The following is a 16,000-nucleotide window of genomic DNA, read 5'->3' as shown; positions in this document are numbered from 1 at the left end:
ACACACATATATATATATATATACACATACACACATATATATATATATATATATATATATATATATATATATATATATATGTATGTGTATGTATGTATGTATGTATGTATGTGTGTGTGTGTGTGTGCAACTATTTTTTTTTTTAAAGAAAGGACAAAGCTACTCCCCTCCCCCATCTGTAATGGTTCCTACACCCATTTATCCAATGAGATGAAATGAGCAGTAGATTGAAGTGAAAGCAGAAGAATAATAGAAAAAGATGGGAGTACACGGGGCAGTAAGGAATGCCTTAAGGATGGCTTTCATAGCTTTTAAGACTGAAAAAAGTCTGCCACTCTATTAAAATGTATGTGATTGCATGGCCTTAGACCTAGGAAACAGAACATATTTTGATGCGTCAGCACAGGAAATGTGAATTTATAATGTTTAAATAACTACATAAATAGTAAATAAATATAGTAAATGCTCAAAGCTATCGAGTCATAAAGCTCACAGCAATGTTGGACAAATTGTGCATTCTGTACTAATAGAAAACAGCCAGTGATTCCTTGTGAGTATCATAAATCAATAGTCTAGTGTTGGGTGCACAGAACAGGGGATAGCATTTTTTTAAGGACACAGCAAAGGCTGATTATTAAGGAAAATGTGCGGTTATGTGGAAATTATTATTCTTATTACCAAAGACAGGTCGACTGGTTCTCCGTCCTTCATCCAATCCACACGGAGCAGCGGGGGCTGAGCTACCATTGGGCAGGAAACCACACCATCCATACCTGTGGGGAGGTATGTTTCCTGGGGCATTTTTAGTGCCTGGGCTGGGTCTGAGAACAGTTATATAGATAAAACATTATTTATTTTTGTAATAGTTAAGCATTCAAATACTTTACTGTGTCAACACTGAGGAAAACTGCACATACCACTGCAGAGGAACTGTGCCATGATCCATAACTTATTTTGAAAAACAATTGTTTTGTTGTAGTGCATTTTCTGCAAGTCTGTGTATTCAGTATAAGAAGTTTGCAGTTGACTGAGTGCCTGACAGAATAATATATTTCACAGGCAAGAGCAAAATGTTAATAGGGAACTGTTTACAAAACCTTAAAGAAGCCTCACAAATAAAAAATACAATAAGCGGAAAAAACAAGACAAAAATTGGGGTTTCAAGGGAATGTATGGTCTAGTTTTCTACATCAGTTCTAGGAACTGTGCATTTTTTCATTACAGTTTATTTCAGAACTAATTCTACTGCTGACAGCAGTGCAATAAAACACCATATTTAATGTCTCTGGAATCTTATTTTCATCTTTTTGATTTAATTTATATAGATTTCCTTAATAAACACTAGTTATCAGTCTCATCCAGGAACTTTGTAATTTCCACTGTACCTCTGTTGAAAGAAGGTACGGATATCCTTTGCCGCTTGGCATTAAAGTTATCAGTTACTTTCACTTTCCTACTGTCTTTTATATATTTTTTCTGAGATCACTGTTTCAATATATAAAATATGACTGGGGCTTTCTTAGTGGTAATTAAACTAATCAGGACATGTTTTTTTATGACTTAGTGCTTAAAATGAAGCTTAAAATATTGTTTGTGACTGTCCATCACAGTGTTTGTCTACCTTACGATGCTACAATGTTTCTAAAGTGAAGACTGCCACTCCACATGAAGGGAATACATGCGACATATGAAAGAAAGCTCAGACTAATTGACCCTTTGTCATCAGCAACCCACAGTAAGCAAAACATGTCAGATATGTAGTAAATCTGCTAATTGGCATTGGCAGATAAATCCATCATATATGTACTCACACTAATCATGTTATGGTTTCCTAAATATTCTATTCACCAGTTTAGTTATAATTTTGTTTTTATCTTTGTCAGGACCATGGACTAAACATATCTTGCCCATGGGCAAGTAAAACCTAATTTCGATACATATTTGTATTTTAAAGACTATCAAAGATACTAGATAAAAATAGAAATATGTTTTCAAAAATACATATATCATCTCCACTCCAGAAACATAACAGAAGTATACACACTGTAAAACCTCTATATGTACATGTACCCTTCATTCAATAAGGAGACCACCCTTTCAATATATAAACTATATAAAATATATGACACGGCTGGTTTCTTAGAATCCACTTTCTTTTTTGCCTCTAAAGAAAAAATAATAATCTAGACATTTTCAAGGCATAGGGGAGCTTGGTTCTTGCCTTAATGGACTTAGATGAAAAGGAGGATTGTGCAAAGGCTGAGTTTCTTTACTCTATATTCACACAGCACAGTTGATCCTAAAGCTTTGGTTATCTGTGCTGAGGAAAGTTGTTCAGAAGTTATCAGTGCTGAAAATGCAGCATAGTGAACTAAAACAAGATGAACAAGTCAAAGTTTATTTGTACTGTGATGCAAATGGACTCTGGTTCTTTCTGGATGACCAAGCTACTCAACGCCTGACTTACATACAGGTGTGTCAGCTTCCTCTACTATGTGTGTTAGCCTCCTGCCATCTGTGATGCCAACACTTGATGGATTTCTGTCAGCACCATCCACTGAAACACTATCTAATGTGTCATGCTCACACCCCATAGAAGTACATCTTTGATAATATTTTTTGCATCTTTGTGTGTTTTAATGGTTTGAGGGTTACTGGGAATGACCTGATTATTCTAGGTGACCAAGGTTTTAAAATCCAGAAATGTTACATAGGCAGTCCATGTGGACTCTTACCTTGCTATTGAAGTTGTTTCTAAAATTAATCAATGCCAAATTACTGCCAGATTTCACAAGTTTTCATGCAATTTAGGCCCTCAAACAGGCAATTATTTTGTCGAAATAATATTAAACTGAGCAGATACAATGGGGCCTTTACACTGTGAGTGCTCAGGCCTTAATGACAATAATATTCATAATAATAGAGACAATAATGAAAAGAAATGAAATTTGAAGGAAATTACAAATAGTCTTTTAAGGACTCATAGTGGCTCTGTGATTGGATGAAAACTGGACAACTTTTATGCTGTACTGCAGAGGTTACTAAGCAAACATTGAAGCACTTTCTCTAACAGACTGATTCAGCTCCCCTGCCACAAGGACAGACACGGAAAATTGTTTCATACTTGATACAATATCTCTATAATGCAACACATCTGTCTAGCAGACAGTCGTCTGTACCCTGATGTTTAATTAATTTCAGCTTAGTTAAAACAGACACTTGTGAGCCAATTAATGCTTTACTATTAATTGCTTTACCACTTTTGTAGCCATTTGAAATGTTGTTTCTGCTGGAGTTACTGAAATATTTTACTTGCTATATAGTACATTAATTAGTGTATGTTTAACTTATTTAAGATGTTGTGTGTTGTAGCTAAAAAGAATTGACCAATCTGGGATAAATGAAGTACACAGTAAATATTTCTTCTTATGACATCTTATTATATATTAGCCACAGACCACACACAAACGTACGCATCACTGTGAGGATGGCAGAGGCAGTTGGCGGCATGAGCAGGCCATTGGTTGGCACACAGGTGTAGTTGCCAGAGTCCTCTGGGATCAGCCTGGAGATAAGTAGAGTCCCATCTACCATGATCTTCACTCGTGACTTTAGAGACCTTGAGAAAAACATCAGTATGAGAGCAAACCAGCTACTTTAGAATAAGAGGGAAATATTCTCTAGCACATTTTCAGAACATCAAAAGTGTAGGAGGGTTTTTTTTTTTTGTTATTATTAATATTGTTATTCACTGTTCTGTGCAGATGGAGGTTAAGGACATTTCATTTTATTTCAGTTAGAGTGAGAGGCAGTGTGCCCACTCATGTTATACATCCTTATATTTAAAGAGAAAGGAAAAAAAAGACAAACAAACAAATGGAATAATTAGCATTTTTAATTAGCAGTTTCTATTCTAATAACTCAACAAACACATTTAATATCCACGTTACTCTTGCTCTCTTAAGCTAATACTGCCCTGTTTGGCATCAATAACTTGTAGGTATTTTTGCACAATTATCCACCAGGCTCTTGTAAAATTTTCTGCCACTGCCACATGTAGATTTCAGTCAACTGTATTATGATAGAGGGCTTTTTTCATGTACAGCCCATTTAAATCCTCCTACAATGTAAAACAAACATAGCCAGCTCTATTTGTGACATCATTTCTGCTGAACGGCAACAAGATGATAACGTAGCTTTTAACCTGACTAGGCCTTTTCATAACTCTTCATCACTTCTCTTGCAGCCATTCCTTGGCTGATTTGCTTATTTGATGGGAACCATTATACCATCAAAGGGTACCCTTCAGGTTCAGTTTTAAACTACTTAATAAATTCATAATATCTTACACAGCAAAGATAATAACTGCTCATAACTGGGACTCAGAGACTCCCCAGTCCACAGCGACCCCAAATCATGACACTACACACAAATGTCCATAAGTGACATGCTCATCACATCACATTTGTGATGGTCACAGCATTTGTGACTTGACAAATCGACATTTGAGTTACCAGTCTGGAACACAGCAACCCAAAAAGCCAGGCATAAGAGTCTTGGTTTTGGCCTAATGTTACTTTTAGGCAGCCAAGTCTTTTCCTTGCACATCTCATCTGCAGGTCAGCACATGAACAGTAGCAAGAGTTTCCTGTAGGTCCTGGAATAAAGTCCAGGGGGTTCTTGGAGACTTCTTTTTCCATCAAACACTTTACTCTTGGGCTAAATTTGCTGGGGCAGCCATTCTTGTACAAAATCTTTTTAAGTCCCTTGCCAGACTCATAGGCACCCAAAACTTTTTTTCTGATTCCCTTACAGAGTTCTTTAGATCTTGACATGAGAGGACACACTTCAATAGCAAAGAAAACACCAGACTCTTGATGTCATACTTTTTAAATAAGACAGGTTCCAGCTCTCACTTCTAAAGAGTGTCCAATCATTGGCACCCAATCTGGAACACCTGATCCGAAATTTATGGATCTGAAGGTGTTACAGCTGTACGACTTTACTTTACTTACTGTTTCCACATGAATGACTTTACTTTTTGTAATTAATGCTGTGAACATGAAATAATTAGTTTGAGAATAGTGTCTTTCTTAAAAGGTACAAAGGTCAAAATACACTGAAAATATGACAAATTCAAAGGGATGTGTTGATTATTTATTTATTTTTTTTTGCCATGATTGCATCTTAAACCCAAACAACAGCATGAAATCTGAGTGTAAATGGAGAAATGAATATAGGAAATCTATTTTGGCACTGTCAAAAAGCACCTCACTATTTTTAACAAAGAAATGAAAAAAAAGGCTTATTTCCCACCATTAGTCATAGATAATCAGAATAATCCTCATACGCTCTACTCAGCTGTTAACAGCAATATATATCAGGTCCAAAAAGCCTCTCTGAATCTCCCCCCCACCAATCGAGATCCAGTTGAGTATTAACCTGAGTATAATGAACAGTAATACCTGTTTTAGAGAAATGCTCAAGGGGAGAAGTAATGCAAATTAAGCCCCCAACCTGCTCAACTGACCCTATCCCAGCCACTGTTTTTTAAGAGACTGTTCAATTGTCTGGTGCATGATATGCTGGCAATCATGAGCCATTCCCTGCTCACTCCATCTTCTCTCTGGCACAAAACAGAGCTTTTATGAAACCTCTCATAGAGAAAAGCTCATTTGGCGCTTTGCAGTTTTCAGGGCAATATCTTTTTTCTTCTTTTAAAGTGACACGACTGATGCTACTGCAACATCAGAATTTCTTCTCTTTTCTATTTTTATTTTATTTCTGTATTTTTCTTTGTGTTTGGAGACTACAACATAATGTTATCTTTTATTGTCCTTTACATAATTTGGGGGTAAAAAAATAAGTTAAAAACCATGAGATAAATGAAGTATTTTGGCCTATTTTTTGTCTTATAACATTGTGGTGAAATTGCACATTTACAAACACACAAAATATGCTGTTTCCAGTATTTACAAACTAATAACCTTCTGCATCTAACACCTGCCGAGATACATTTCTGATTCCACTGATTCATTATCTATCAGCTAACTTTTAACTTCATACCTTTTGACCAGCTGATACTAGAAAGAGAATTGGAGACTGAGGACAGTGCAGTGCAATATATGTTTTTTCCCTACTTTTAATCACTGTGCTCATTAATATTTAATGCCCAGTGCATATGAGGCATTAATTCATAAGAAAATAAACACTGATTTAGAAAACTTCAATGTGATACAATGTTGTTTTTCATATCAGCTAATGGGTGTTACCCTGTTGTCTACACCTGGACAAACATAGACAAGCCACACTAGTTAAGAAGAACTGCAGGTAAAATATGAAAACAGAGGCTCGTCTCTGACTTAAAATCCTTAGCACAAAATGTCAAGCCCCAAACAAGTAACCTCAGCGTGTGTGTGTGTTTCTTTTTTTCCTTATTTAAATTTCACATCTGAAGTAGCAAAAAAAAAAAAAAAAAAAAAAAATCCACCTTCTATCATCTCAGGAATATTTCTGGTGCACAGCTCACCCTCTCTCCTAGGCATATACCGAAGGAATAAAGCATTCTTTCATCACTAGCAGACTTGATTACTGCAAAGCGCTTTCAATTCTGGGCCAGCAAAGAAACCTTTTAGTTGTGAGTTCTTTAACGTGGCCCTTAGATCACCACTGGACTGTAAAAACAGTTTGTGCAGTCAATGTTACCTCAGAGTGAAAAGAAATCACTCAGTGCTCATTTTCGTTAATTCAGGTCTGTCTAGATGTTTCACTTGTATCTAGAAAACAACAAGTCACGTCAGGTGCTTATATACTTATTCAACAGTATGTGGGGACGTGTGATTGGTCCATGATGAATTCTGAAGCATGACAACAACTGCAAATGCATAGCCTGAAAGACTATCTCCAGCTAGAAAAGGTGCCCTGAAGTAACTTGACAAATAAAAGCAATTCATGGTGTTATTTTTAAAAGCATTTCTTATTTTTGGCACTAAAAAGCTTGAGCACAGTGATGTGCATATTCTGGCAGACAAACCACAGATCACCTTAGACACTCCCACGGGACACTAAATACTCAGTTTTTATGAATAACAAAAAAAAACCTACAGGCTGTATTGGGTGTATTTTCCCTTGGTGCTGTTGCAGTTTTATAACAATTTTACATTTGCCTGGTAAATTTGTTGCTATTTTAGTGCATGCAAACATTAGCTATTAAACTCAAAGAAACCATACTATGTATTGCATTTACCATGCATTATATGCAGCATCAATGAGGGTTTCATAATAAAGTGATCTTTGCATGAATGTATCCATGTTTCCAGATCAACAGAACGTATGGATCCACGTTTACCTGACATTTTTGAACTTGAGTGACAGGGGGTTTGAGTGCCTTATAAATAATTGAATGATAAAACATATAAAATTGATGACATCTTGCTGTAAATTTCATGAGCACATTTTGTGATCTCATGTATCCCTTTATTTAATGCAGAGTCTGAAGACTCGCCCTCATTCACCAAAATGTCAGTATATACCAACACGTACAAGATCTGCGCCTGTTTAATAAAGACACTCTGCAGACTGCATGTTAGTTATTGTCATGAAAGTATTCAATGAACTGACACAAGTAGATGTCAGACATACTTTTAAGGAATGTTCTGGATTTGTTAAACCCACAGAATTGGGCTTTTGTGTGCTATAATGCCTATTACTAAGATATACTGTAGGAGGAGGTGAGGTTAAGCTTCTGGTAAATTTTCAATACAGTCACTATAAAGTAAATCTCATCTCTTGTACAACCTGCCCAACATGTTGGGTTCTTTTTCCTTTTTTAAAAAAAATTTAAATTAAAGATTTAATGTGACAAATCTCAGTAATCCGCTTTTTGTGATTTTCCTTTTTTTATGATGCAAAAGATAATGAAGGCAATCTTGAACAAAAAGCACAAAATTCGATTTACGTAACAACCACTAAGCTTTTCCAACATTCTCGGAAAAAAAAGAAAAGAAAAAAGGATAATAATCAAAATGGTAGTTCACTCACTCTATATGATAGACATTTTCTCCACCTTTTTCCCACACGTATGTCATGTTGGGGGGATCTGCCACTGCCTGGCACTGGAGATGTGCATCTTGGGACATATTCAGAGAGGTGTTTTTGGGAGGTATGACAATGACAGGCGGACCTGGAGATGCAGGATACAAAAAGGCTGAGTGCAGGGTATAATAATAAAGATTTCCTTTTTTTTTTGTCTCTATAGTTATTAAATAAATAACCTAAAAATCTAAGAAACAGTGTCAGTTTGGCAGAGGACACAAAAAATTAATAAATTACATAAGTACAATTCCTTTGTATCTAGATGAATAAATTCACCTCATACAAATAACAGTTTTAACAGATTTCTCTTTCTCAATACTCATCCTCACAATGTGTCCCTTATCTACACTAGGTGTCGTATTCTCCTTTTACTTTAATGACTATTTTGCCAAAAAAAAAAACTGAATTGGAAGGACCTCTTAGGAAAGAGCTGCAATATAATCAAATAATGATAAAAGACTCAAATAGATTGTTGCATCTATTCTAGTATATTGCATTCTCTTTTAATTAAATTATACTTACTGTAACCTTCACTATCTTACACCTTTTTTATGATGCAACAAAAGACAGTATATTGCTCAAGTATTAAAAAATACTTAAGCGTGATATAAAAGATGCCTTATATAAATACATCAGTAGCTCAGTATTATCCTTTAACATTACGCTGGACTACAGTATTCTTCTTGTAGAGGAGTATAGTATGTTGTATTCCTTTTGTTTTAGCTGGTCTCAGAGCAAAACCTGTTTTACCCTCCTTGAGACATCTACTAATTTCTTACATTCCCTTAAAAATCGTATTATTCATAGGAGAGAAAAAAATGAAATAGTCTGTGATGCAAAATATCAATCTAATAAATATCAGAATGAATTATTCATGAAATGCATGGTAGCGAAAGACACAACCACAGATAAAGTGGGAAACAACTGGATATTTAATGGTTAAATAGGTTGTATATTGGTGAAACGTAATAACAACAAAAATAGATGCTAAAACCTAATAAAAGAAACAAAATACAACACAGCAAAAGTTGAATTGTAAGAAGTAGATGTTTACTGAGAAATGAAAATAAAATCCAACTTAATACCCCATTGGCTTTTCAAACATTTCTTTTAACCGTAACACTAAAATATACAAAACATTCTGCGATGTTGCAGCGGTCCCCATCATGTCTTTGCTTGACCAGACATGTCACATACACTGTATTTATACATCTTTTACATTCTTTATGAGCAGCCCTTTGTCTCTCTCCAAGGTCTGCTGGGTCCTTGTTCAGAAACCAAAGTACGTACTTACTTAAAAATTTATATTCTCAATATGTGCCGTACAGGTGATAAGTTGGAGTATAGACTTCACCTGTTATTAGTAACCAATTTGTCAAGACACTATTTTGTAGAAATAGTAAACACAGCTCAGATTGTGCATATGTGAGGCCAGTGCTTAAACATTTTTAGTGAAGTAAAAAATTATGACATCAATATATCTGACAAAAATCCATACATGCAGAGTATATACAGTATATAGAGTACAAGGGTGCTCTATAGATGCACAGATGCCCTAAACTAAGAGTATAGGCAATTACTAGAATATTTTCTGTGATGGTTAATGTATCAGTATGCATAAGCACTTCATATTTTAGCATTAAAAATATAATTTTAATTAATTACTGTTGTTATCTCTTAATTTTCAAATTTACTGTTTTACAAAAGAAGCAGAAAAAAATTGTTAAGGACATTATTATTTTTTGATTAAGATGGCAAACTACAGATATTTACTTGCATTCCTGAATAGATAAATTAGTTTTAGTGGTTGAATGATATACTTGTCAGAGAAGTCCAGTGTGCTGGCTCAAATGTGGGTTTAAGAACATGATTTAATTGGTTTGTTATTTGTATAGTAAATAAAAATATATATATGTTTCTTAATTTTAAATGAGCTTTTTACAGCTTTCTGAAACATTTGCATTTTTTTTTGTTTTTAATGATAGGTAGTGTTAGTCACTGTATGTAAGTGCAGTACATTAAAATTTTACTGACAAAAGACAATTAAGGTATCATTACTTTACTATTTAAGAATGAATCAGAACCACTCTACTAGACAAACTATGTAAAAAAATCTTTGCAGAGTTACCCCAAGCATCTTTTAATGTATATGTAATATGTTTTGTTCTGTTTTCATGCCATTGCACACTGGAAACATTAACTATACATAACGTTTCTGGTTCTGAAAAGTGGAGTCAATGCAAAACTGCCTTAACCAGTGTTCTTTCTAAGGAGGAAGTGACTCCTCTGTGTGGAGAAAGAATTTATAAATAGGATGTCATACAGTATATATATATATATCATATGCAATTCATATATGACAAAATTAGCCAACATTTGACTAAATCTGTAACTTCACTGATGAGTGAATGCTGTTTAGTATATAAAGTATGGTTCCACTTGTGGTAAAAGGAAGATGAGGTTTGGTATACTTTAGAGCAGGTCTATGTTTTGATTGACAAGTATGAGCACAGAGTGCCCTCAAAAATCTGAGCTATCTTATGTCTTAAATGTTTAACTCAAAGCTTCAAGAGTGACTTTCCAAACTAATGGGAGACCTCACAGAGGCTGCATCCATCACTTATCTGTAGTCTATGACCTGACACCATATACACCAATAAATCAGTCAGTCTCTAGCTTCCTAAGGTTATAATGGTTGACTGGATCTTTTAACACATGAGGGTTTCTACAATGACTCTTTTGAAGCCTTTAGTTGTGGTGACAAATGTGCTAATACAAACCAAACCAAAAGTCAAAAAGAAAAACAGTGTGTACACCAAAGCAACTGAAAGGAATTTGTCAAACGCAGCTATTTTAGTACCATTACAATGTTACATTTATCTCTTCCCTGAGCCACTCCAAACTTGTATTAACATGTGTGCTCTTTGCACAGAGCTAATAAAAAAGTTCTAACACCACATGTCTTATATACATATATAAACAAGATCATAATCATTACAGCGCTCATTACTGAACAAGTTTATAATCATAAATGCATGACATATATGCAAGAGTGAGTGTTTAGAGGTTACTTAAGGCTTTTAGTTTGATTCCATCCAGATCAGCTATTAGTCAGTAATCCATCCATGTGGCAATGCTTCAGAGGAATGCAGCCAAAGCTCAGATAATGTGACTTAGAGCCGTACGTGCTCATGATTATTATTTTAAATGTGGCCACTGCATCTGTGAGATTCCAAAATTAAGTGAAGCCTCAACAAGACTTTTTGCCAAAACAAAAATTATTTCCCCATACACCATGCTACAGATGAATCCTGGTCCTCCAGAGGAAAATCAGCAGTAGGAGTTGGAGTAGGAGTACAGAAGAAGTCAGAAATATATTCCACAGTGTATTACGCAGTGGTGTGTTGGTGTAATCCAATGATATACAGTAACCTATTTGCATATTTTACATGCATTTCTCCCTAAACTGGACGGTAGAGCTATGATTTGAAAACATCTTTGTAATTTTCACGTGTGTGAACACCTGCATGTATTACAAGCAATTAGAAACAATTATTATCAAAAGAAAAGTTTCTTTTTCAAAATAAGAACTAATTATGCATTTTATTCATAAAAGAAAGAGAAATTAAAATACATATATATATATATATATATATATATATATATATACACACACACACACACACACACATATATATATATATATATACACATATGTATATATACATATGTGTGTATATATATATACACATATGTGTGTATATATATATACACATATGTGTGTATATATATACATATGTATATATACATATGTGTGTATATATATGTATATATACATATGTGTGTATATGTATATACACACACATATATATATATTATATATATATATATACATACATATATATATACATACACACATATACATATATATATATATATATATACATACATACATACATACATACACACACACACACACACACACACACAACACAAATGCTACGGCAAGGGGGAGTCAGGACGCCAGGTCAGGGGGGAGATATCATCACCCCCCGAGATTGGGTACATAGCCCCAAGTGTGATAGGAGAAGGATCGTTGAGTGCGAGAGGAACTGACCTGAAAAATAGGATCATGGCCAAGCTTGAAACCTGGATCCCCCGTAGCCGGTTACCAAGATTACGTGAAGTACCCGCAGAAGGTCTGCTAGATGATGTTAATGCAGCACTACGGGCAATACCTACAACCACGATTACCAACACTAACAAGCTGATCTACAATACAGCATCAGTGAGATGCTTGGCTATAAGTAGAACAGCCACAAGGAGCAGTACCCTCCATGGAGAATCAGGCTAGAGGGCAACATCAAAGTAGCACGGAGGGAGGTTAGCCAACTAACGGAGTTGCAGAAAGGTGCGACAAAGAAGGTGCATAAAAAATACAGCAAGCTGTCCATACCTGAGGCCATGGAAACTGTCAAGCAAAGACTCACAGCCTTGGCCTGCTGCTTGAGGAGGTACACCAGAGAGATAGAAGGCAGGAGAATAAACCAGCTGTTCTCCGCAGAAACCAGCAAAGGTGTACTCTCAGTGGCAAGGGAAAAATAAGAGAACAGCACCACCAAGGCTGGAGACGGAGCAATACTGGAAAAGCATATGGGAGAAGGACGCAACCCATAACGGCAATGCTCAGTGGCTAGTGGATCTGAGGGCAGACCATAGCAACCTCCCTGAACAGGGTCCAGTAACCAGACATAGAGGACAGTTACAAGTACCTGGGGATCCCGTAGGCGAATGGGAACCATGAAGAGGCCGCTAGGAAAGCTGCAACCACCAAGTACCTGCAGAGTGTCATGCAAGTCCTGAGGAGTCAGCTGAATGGTAAGAACAAGATCCGAGCTATCAACACCTACACCCTGCCTGCGATCAGGTACCCAGCTGGTATAATAAGTTAGCCAAAGGAGGAGATAGAAGCCACTGACATAAAGACAAGAAAGCTCCTTACCATGCATGGAGGGTTTCACCCCAAGTCCAGCACCCTGAGGCTGCACGCTAAGCGGAAGGAAGGGGGCCGGGGACTGGTGAGTGTCAGCACCACAGTCCAGGATGAGACAACGAACATCCAAGAATACATTGGGAAGATGGCCCCAACTGACCGAGTGCTCAGTGAATACCTCAGGCAGCAGAAACCCAAGAAAGAGGAGGGAGACGAGGAACCATCATGGAAGGACAGGCCCCTGCACAGTATGTACCACCGGCAGATAGAGGAGGTGGCTGATATCCAGAAATCCTACCAGTGGCTGGACAAAGCTGGACTGAAAGACAGCACAGAGGCACTAATCATGGCAGCACAAGAACAAGCTCTGAGTACAAGATCCATAGAGGCTGGGGTCTATCACAACAGGCAAGACCCCAGGTGCAGGCTGTGTAAAGATGCCCCAGAGACAATCCAGCACATAACAGCAGGGTGCAAGATGCTAGCAGGCAAGGCATACATGGAACGCCATAACCAAGTGGCCGGCATAGTGTACAGGAACATCTGTGCCGAGTATAACCTGGAAGTCCCGAGGTCAAAATGGGAGATGCCCCCAAGGGTGGTGGAGAATGACCGAGCTAAGATCCTGTGGGACTTCCAGATACAGACGGACAAAATGGTGGTGGCTAACCAACCGGACATAGTGGTGGTAGACAAACAGAAGAAGACGGCCGTAGTGATCGATGTAGCGGTTCCGAATGACAGCGATATCAGGAAGAAGGAACACGAGAAGCTGGAGAAATACCAAGGGCTCAGAGAAGAGCTCGAGAGGATGTGGAGGGTGAAGGTAACGGTGGTCCCCGTGGTAATCGGAGCACTAGGTGCGGTGACTCCCAAGCTAGGCGAGTGGCTCCAGCAGATCCCGGGAACAACATCGGAGATCTCTGTCCAGAAGAGCGCAGTCCTGGGAACAGCTAAGATACTGCGCAGGACCCTCAAGCTCCCAGGCCTCTGGTAGAGGACCCGAGCTTGAAGGATAAACCGCCCACAGGGGCGTGCTGGGTGTTTTATATATATATACATACACACACATATATACACATATATTCATGACCACAGACAATAAACTTTTCACTAAGTTACGTCAACTTCTCTAAAATGAAGCCTTCACACTGAGCAAAACACAAAGCTTTATCACGATAAAGCAACATCGGCAAGTCCCAGATGATATCTTGTCTCATATTTATTATTTAGTCACTGCGTGGCTAAATACCAGTCAAGTTCAGTTTGAACTTCTTTTACTGCTCTGTTGCATGATGCAAGGGCAAGAAACAGAAATGTAAATTATGGTGGCTTCAAGCCAGTTGGGCACACAGACATCACAGAAACTAAAGGAATTGGCAGGCAGAAAGACAGACAGACAGACTGTTAGGCAACAACTGACCTTTGATCTTCACTTTTGTCACGCAAGTCACGTTCCCCTCAGAGTTGGAGGCGTGGCAAGTGTACTGTCCTGCTGAATGTATACTCACTGCTCGCAGAGATAAAACTCCATCCTGATAAATATGACATAGTAAAAAAACGGAGAGGTGGCTGAATGCAGCAGGCAGGTAAACACACAGAAAGTACAATAGGTAGCAGCAATTGTAGCCTGTGCAAAAGCATTGGCATCCTACAGTATAATGTCAGTATTTAGTACTGTATGACATTTGCATCCAGCTGATAGTAGAATAGTAATATAGTAGAATCTTCACTTCCTACGTGCATACTTCACATGTATCCACACAATGGTTCCTGTGCCACAATATTTCAACAGGTAGGAGTAATAACAGATTTGGTGCTTGTGTCCAAAGCACCTTTGTTTTCCTTCCAAGGACTTTTCTAGAACCTATTCGTGTGCCACTTTGCATCAACACTACTGTGTCAACTTGGATGGATGGATGGATGGATGGGCATTTGAACTGAGGCTGATTTTAAAGTATCTTGGATACATTTGCTCAGTGTTACCCAAACTTTGTATGTATTGCAGTGCATGAACACTATACAGTTCAATGCACTTTTATTTATCACAACAACAATCAACTCAAGTCACTAGTAAGGTAAAGACCCTACAATAATATAGAGAAAATCCGAATAATCAGATGGCTCCCTTTTAAAAACTCCCTTTTAAAAAGGAAGAAACCTCCAGTAGAACCAGGCTCAGAAAGGTGCAGCCAACTGCTGAGGGTTGAAAAAAAAAAGAGAGAGAGTACTACTATATATTATTTTCGAGGAAAATTTTGTTTATTTCACCCCATGCATGTAACAACTATAGCGCTATACTTGTATTGCAGGTTTAAAACCCCTTAAAAAATACATACCTCAGAAATATTTTTTTGAATGGCAATGCCGTCTTTAAACCAAGTGATGGCTGGAGTAGGGTTGCCATTAGTCATGCAGGAAAGAGAAATGTGACTTCCAACCAAAGCCTCGAGGACAGGAGGTGGGGGTTCAGTGAAGGCGGGTGGGGCTATGGATATAAAAACAGCTTTAAGAAGATGCTCATAAACCATCTAAATTTAAAAAACTTAAAAACAGATTCCGCCATTTATGGAAAAACAAATTCCGATTGAATACTTATTCACACCATCCATAAACAAATATACATGTTCATACATTCTGATGGTATAGTTTGTGTCCCCTGAGTGGGAAGTGTAACAAATTAATATAAAGATTTTCAACTTTTTCATATGATGAAATATTTCTTTACTGATGGAAATGGTCTCCATAGGGATAAAGGTGCCACTGATTGGTTTGATAAGTTTTGAAATGATGTGAATCACATGTCATGCTCCAACAACTGAACACCTGTGGGAAATTTTGGACCGATGTGTTAAACAGCAATCTCCAATATCACTATCAAAACACCAAATGTGGGGAAATTCATTTGGAAGA

General features: G+C 37.2%; 1 protein-coding gene across 2 annotated transcripts in view; it reads right to left on the bottom strand.

Moving 5' to 3' along the window:
* Nucleotides 1–16,000, bottom strand: part of igsf9a (immunoglobulin superfamily, member 9a) — a 63,247-nt gene that overhangs the window by 26,005 nt on the left and 21,242 nt on the right. For both annotated transcript variants that reach the window (XM_085279088.1, XM_085279087.1), the window contains 5 exons: nucleotides 15,427–15,575; nucleotides 14,511–14,622; nucleotides 8,041–8,182; nucleotides 3,474–3,619; nucleotides 679–821 (listed from right to left, as the gene is read on the bottom strand). In XM_085279088.1, the coding sequence (XP_085135214.1) occupies nucleotides 679–821; nucleotides 3,474–3,619; nucleotides 8,041–8,182; nucleotides 14,511–14,622; nucleotides 15,427–15,575 (692 nt within the window). The remainder of the gene's footprint in view (nucleotides 1–678; nucleotides 822–3,473; nucleotides 3,620–8,040; nucleotides 8,183–14,510; nucleotides 14,623–15,426; nucleotides 15,576–16,000) is intronic.

Source organism: Mchenga conophoros, linkage group LG7 (genome assembly GCF_057382185.1).
Source record: "Mchenga conophoros isolate Kocher_MC1m ecotype Shallow Benthic linkage group LG7, M_conophoros_male_GT1.1, whole genome shotgun sequence".
Classification (NCBI taxonomy): Eukaryota; Metazoa; Chordata; class Actinopteri; order Cichliformes; family Cichlidae; genus Mchenga; species Mchenga conophoros.
Note: the sequence above shows the minus strand (reverse complement) of the source record. Positions and strands in the feature narration are given on the sequence as shown.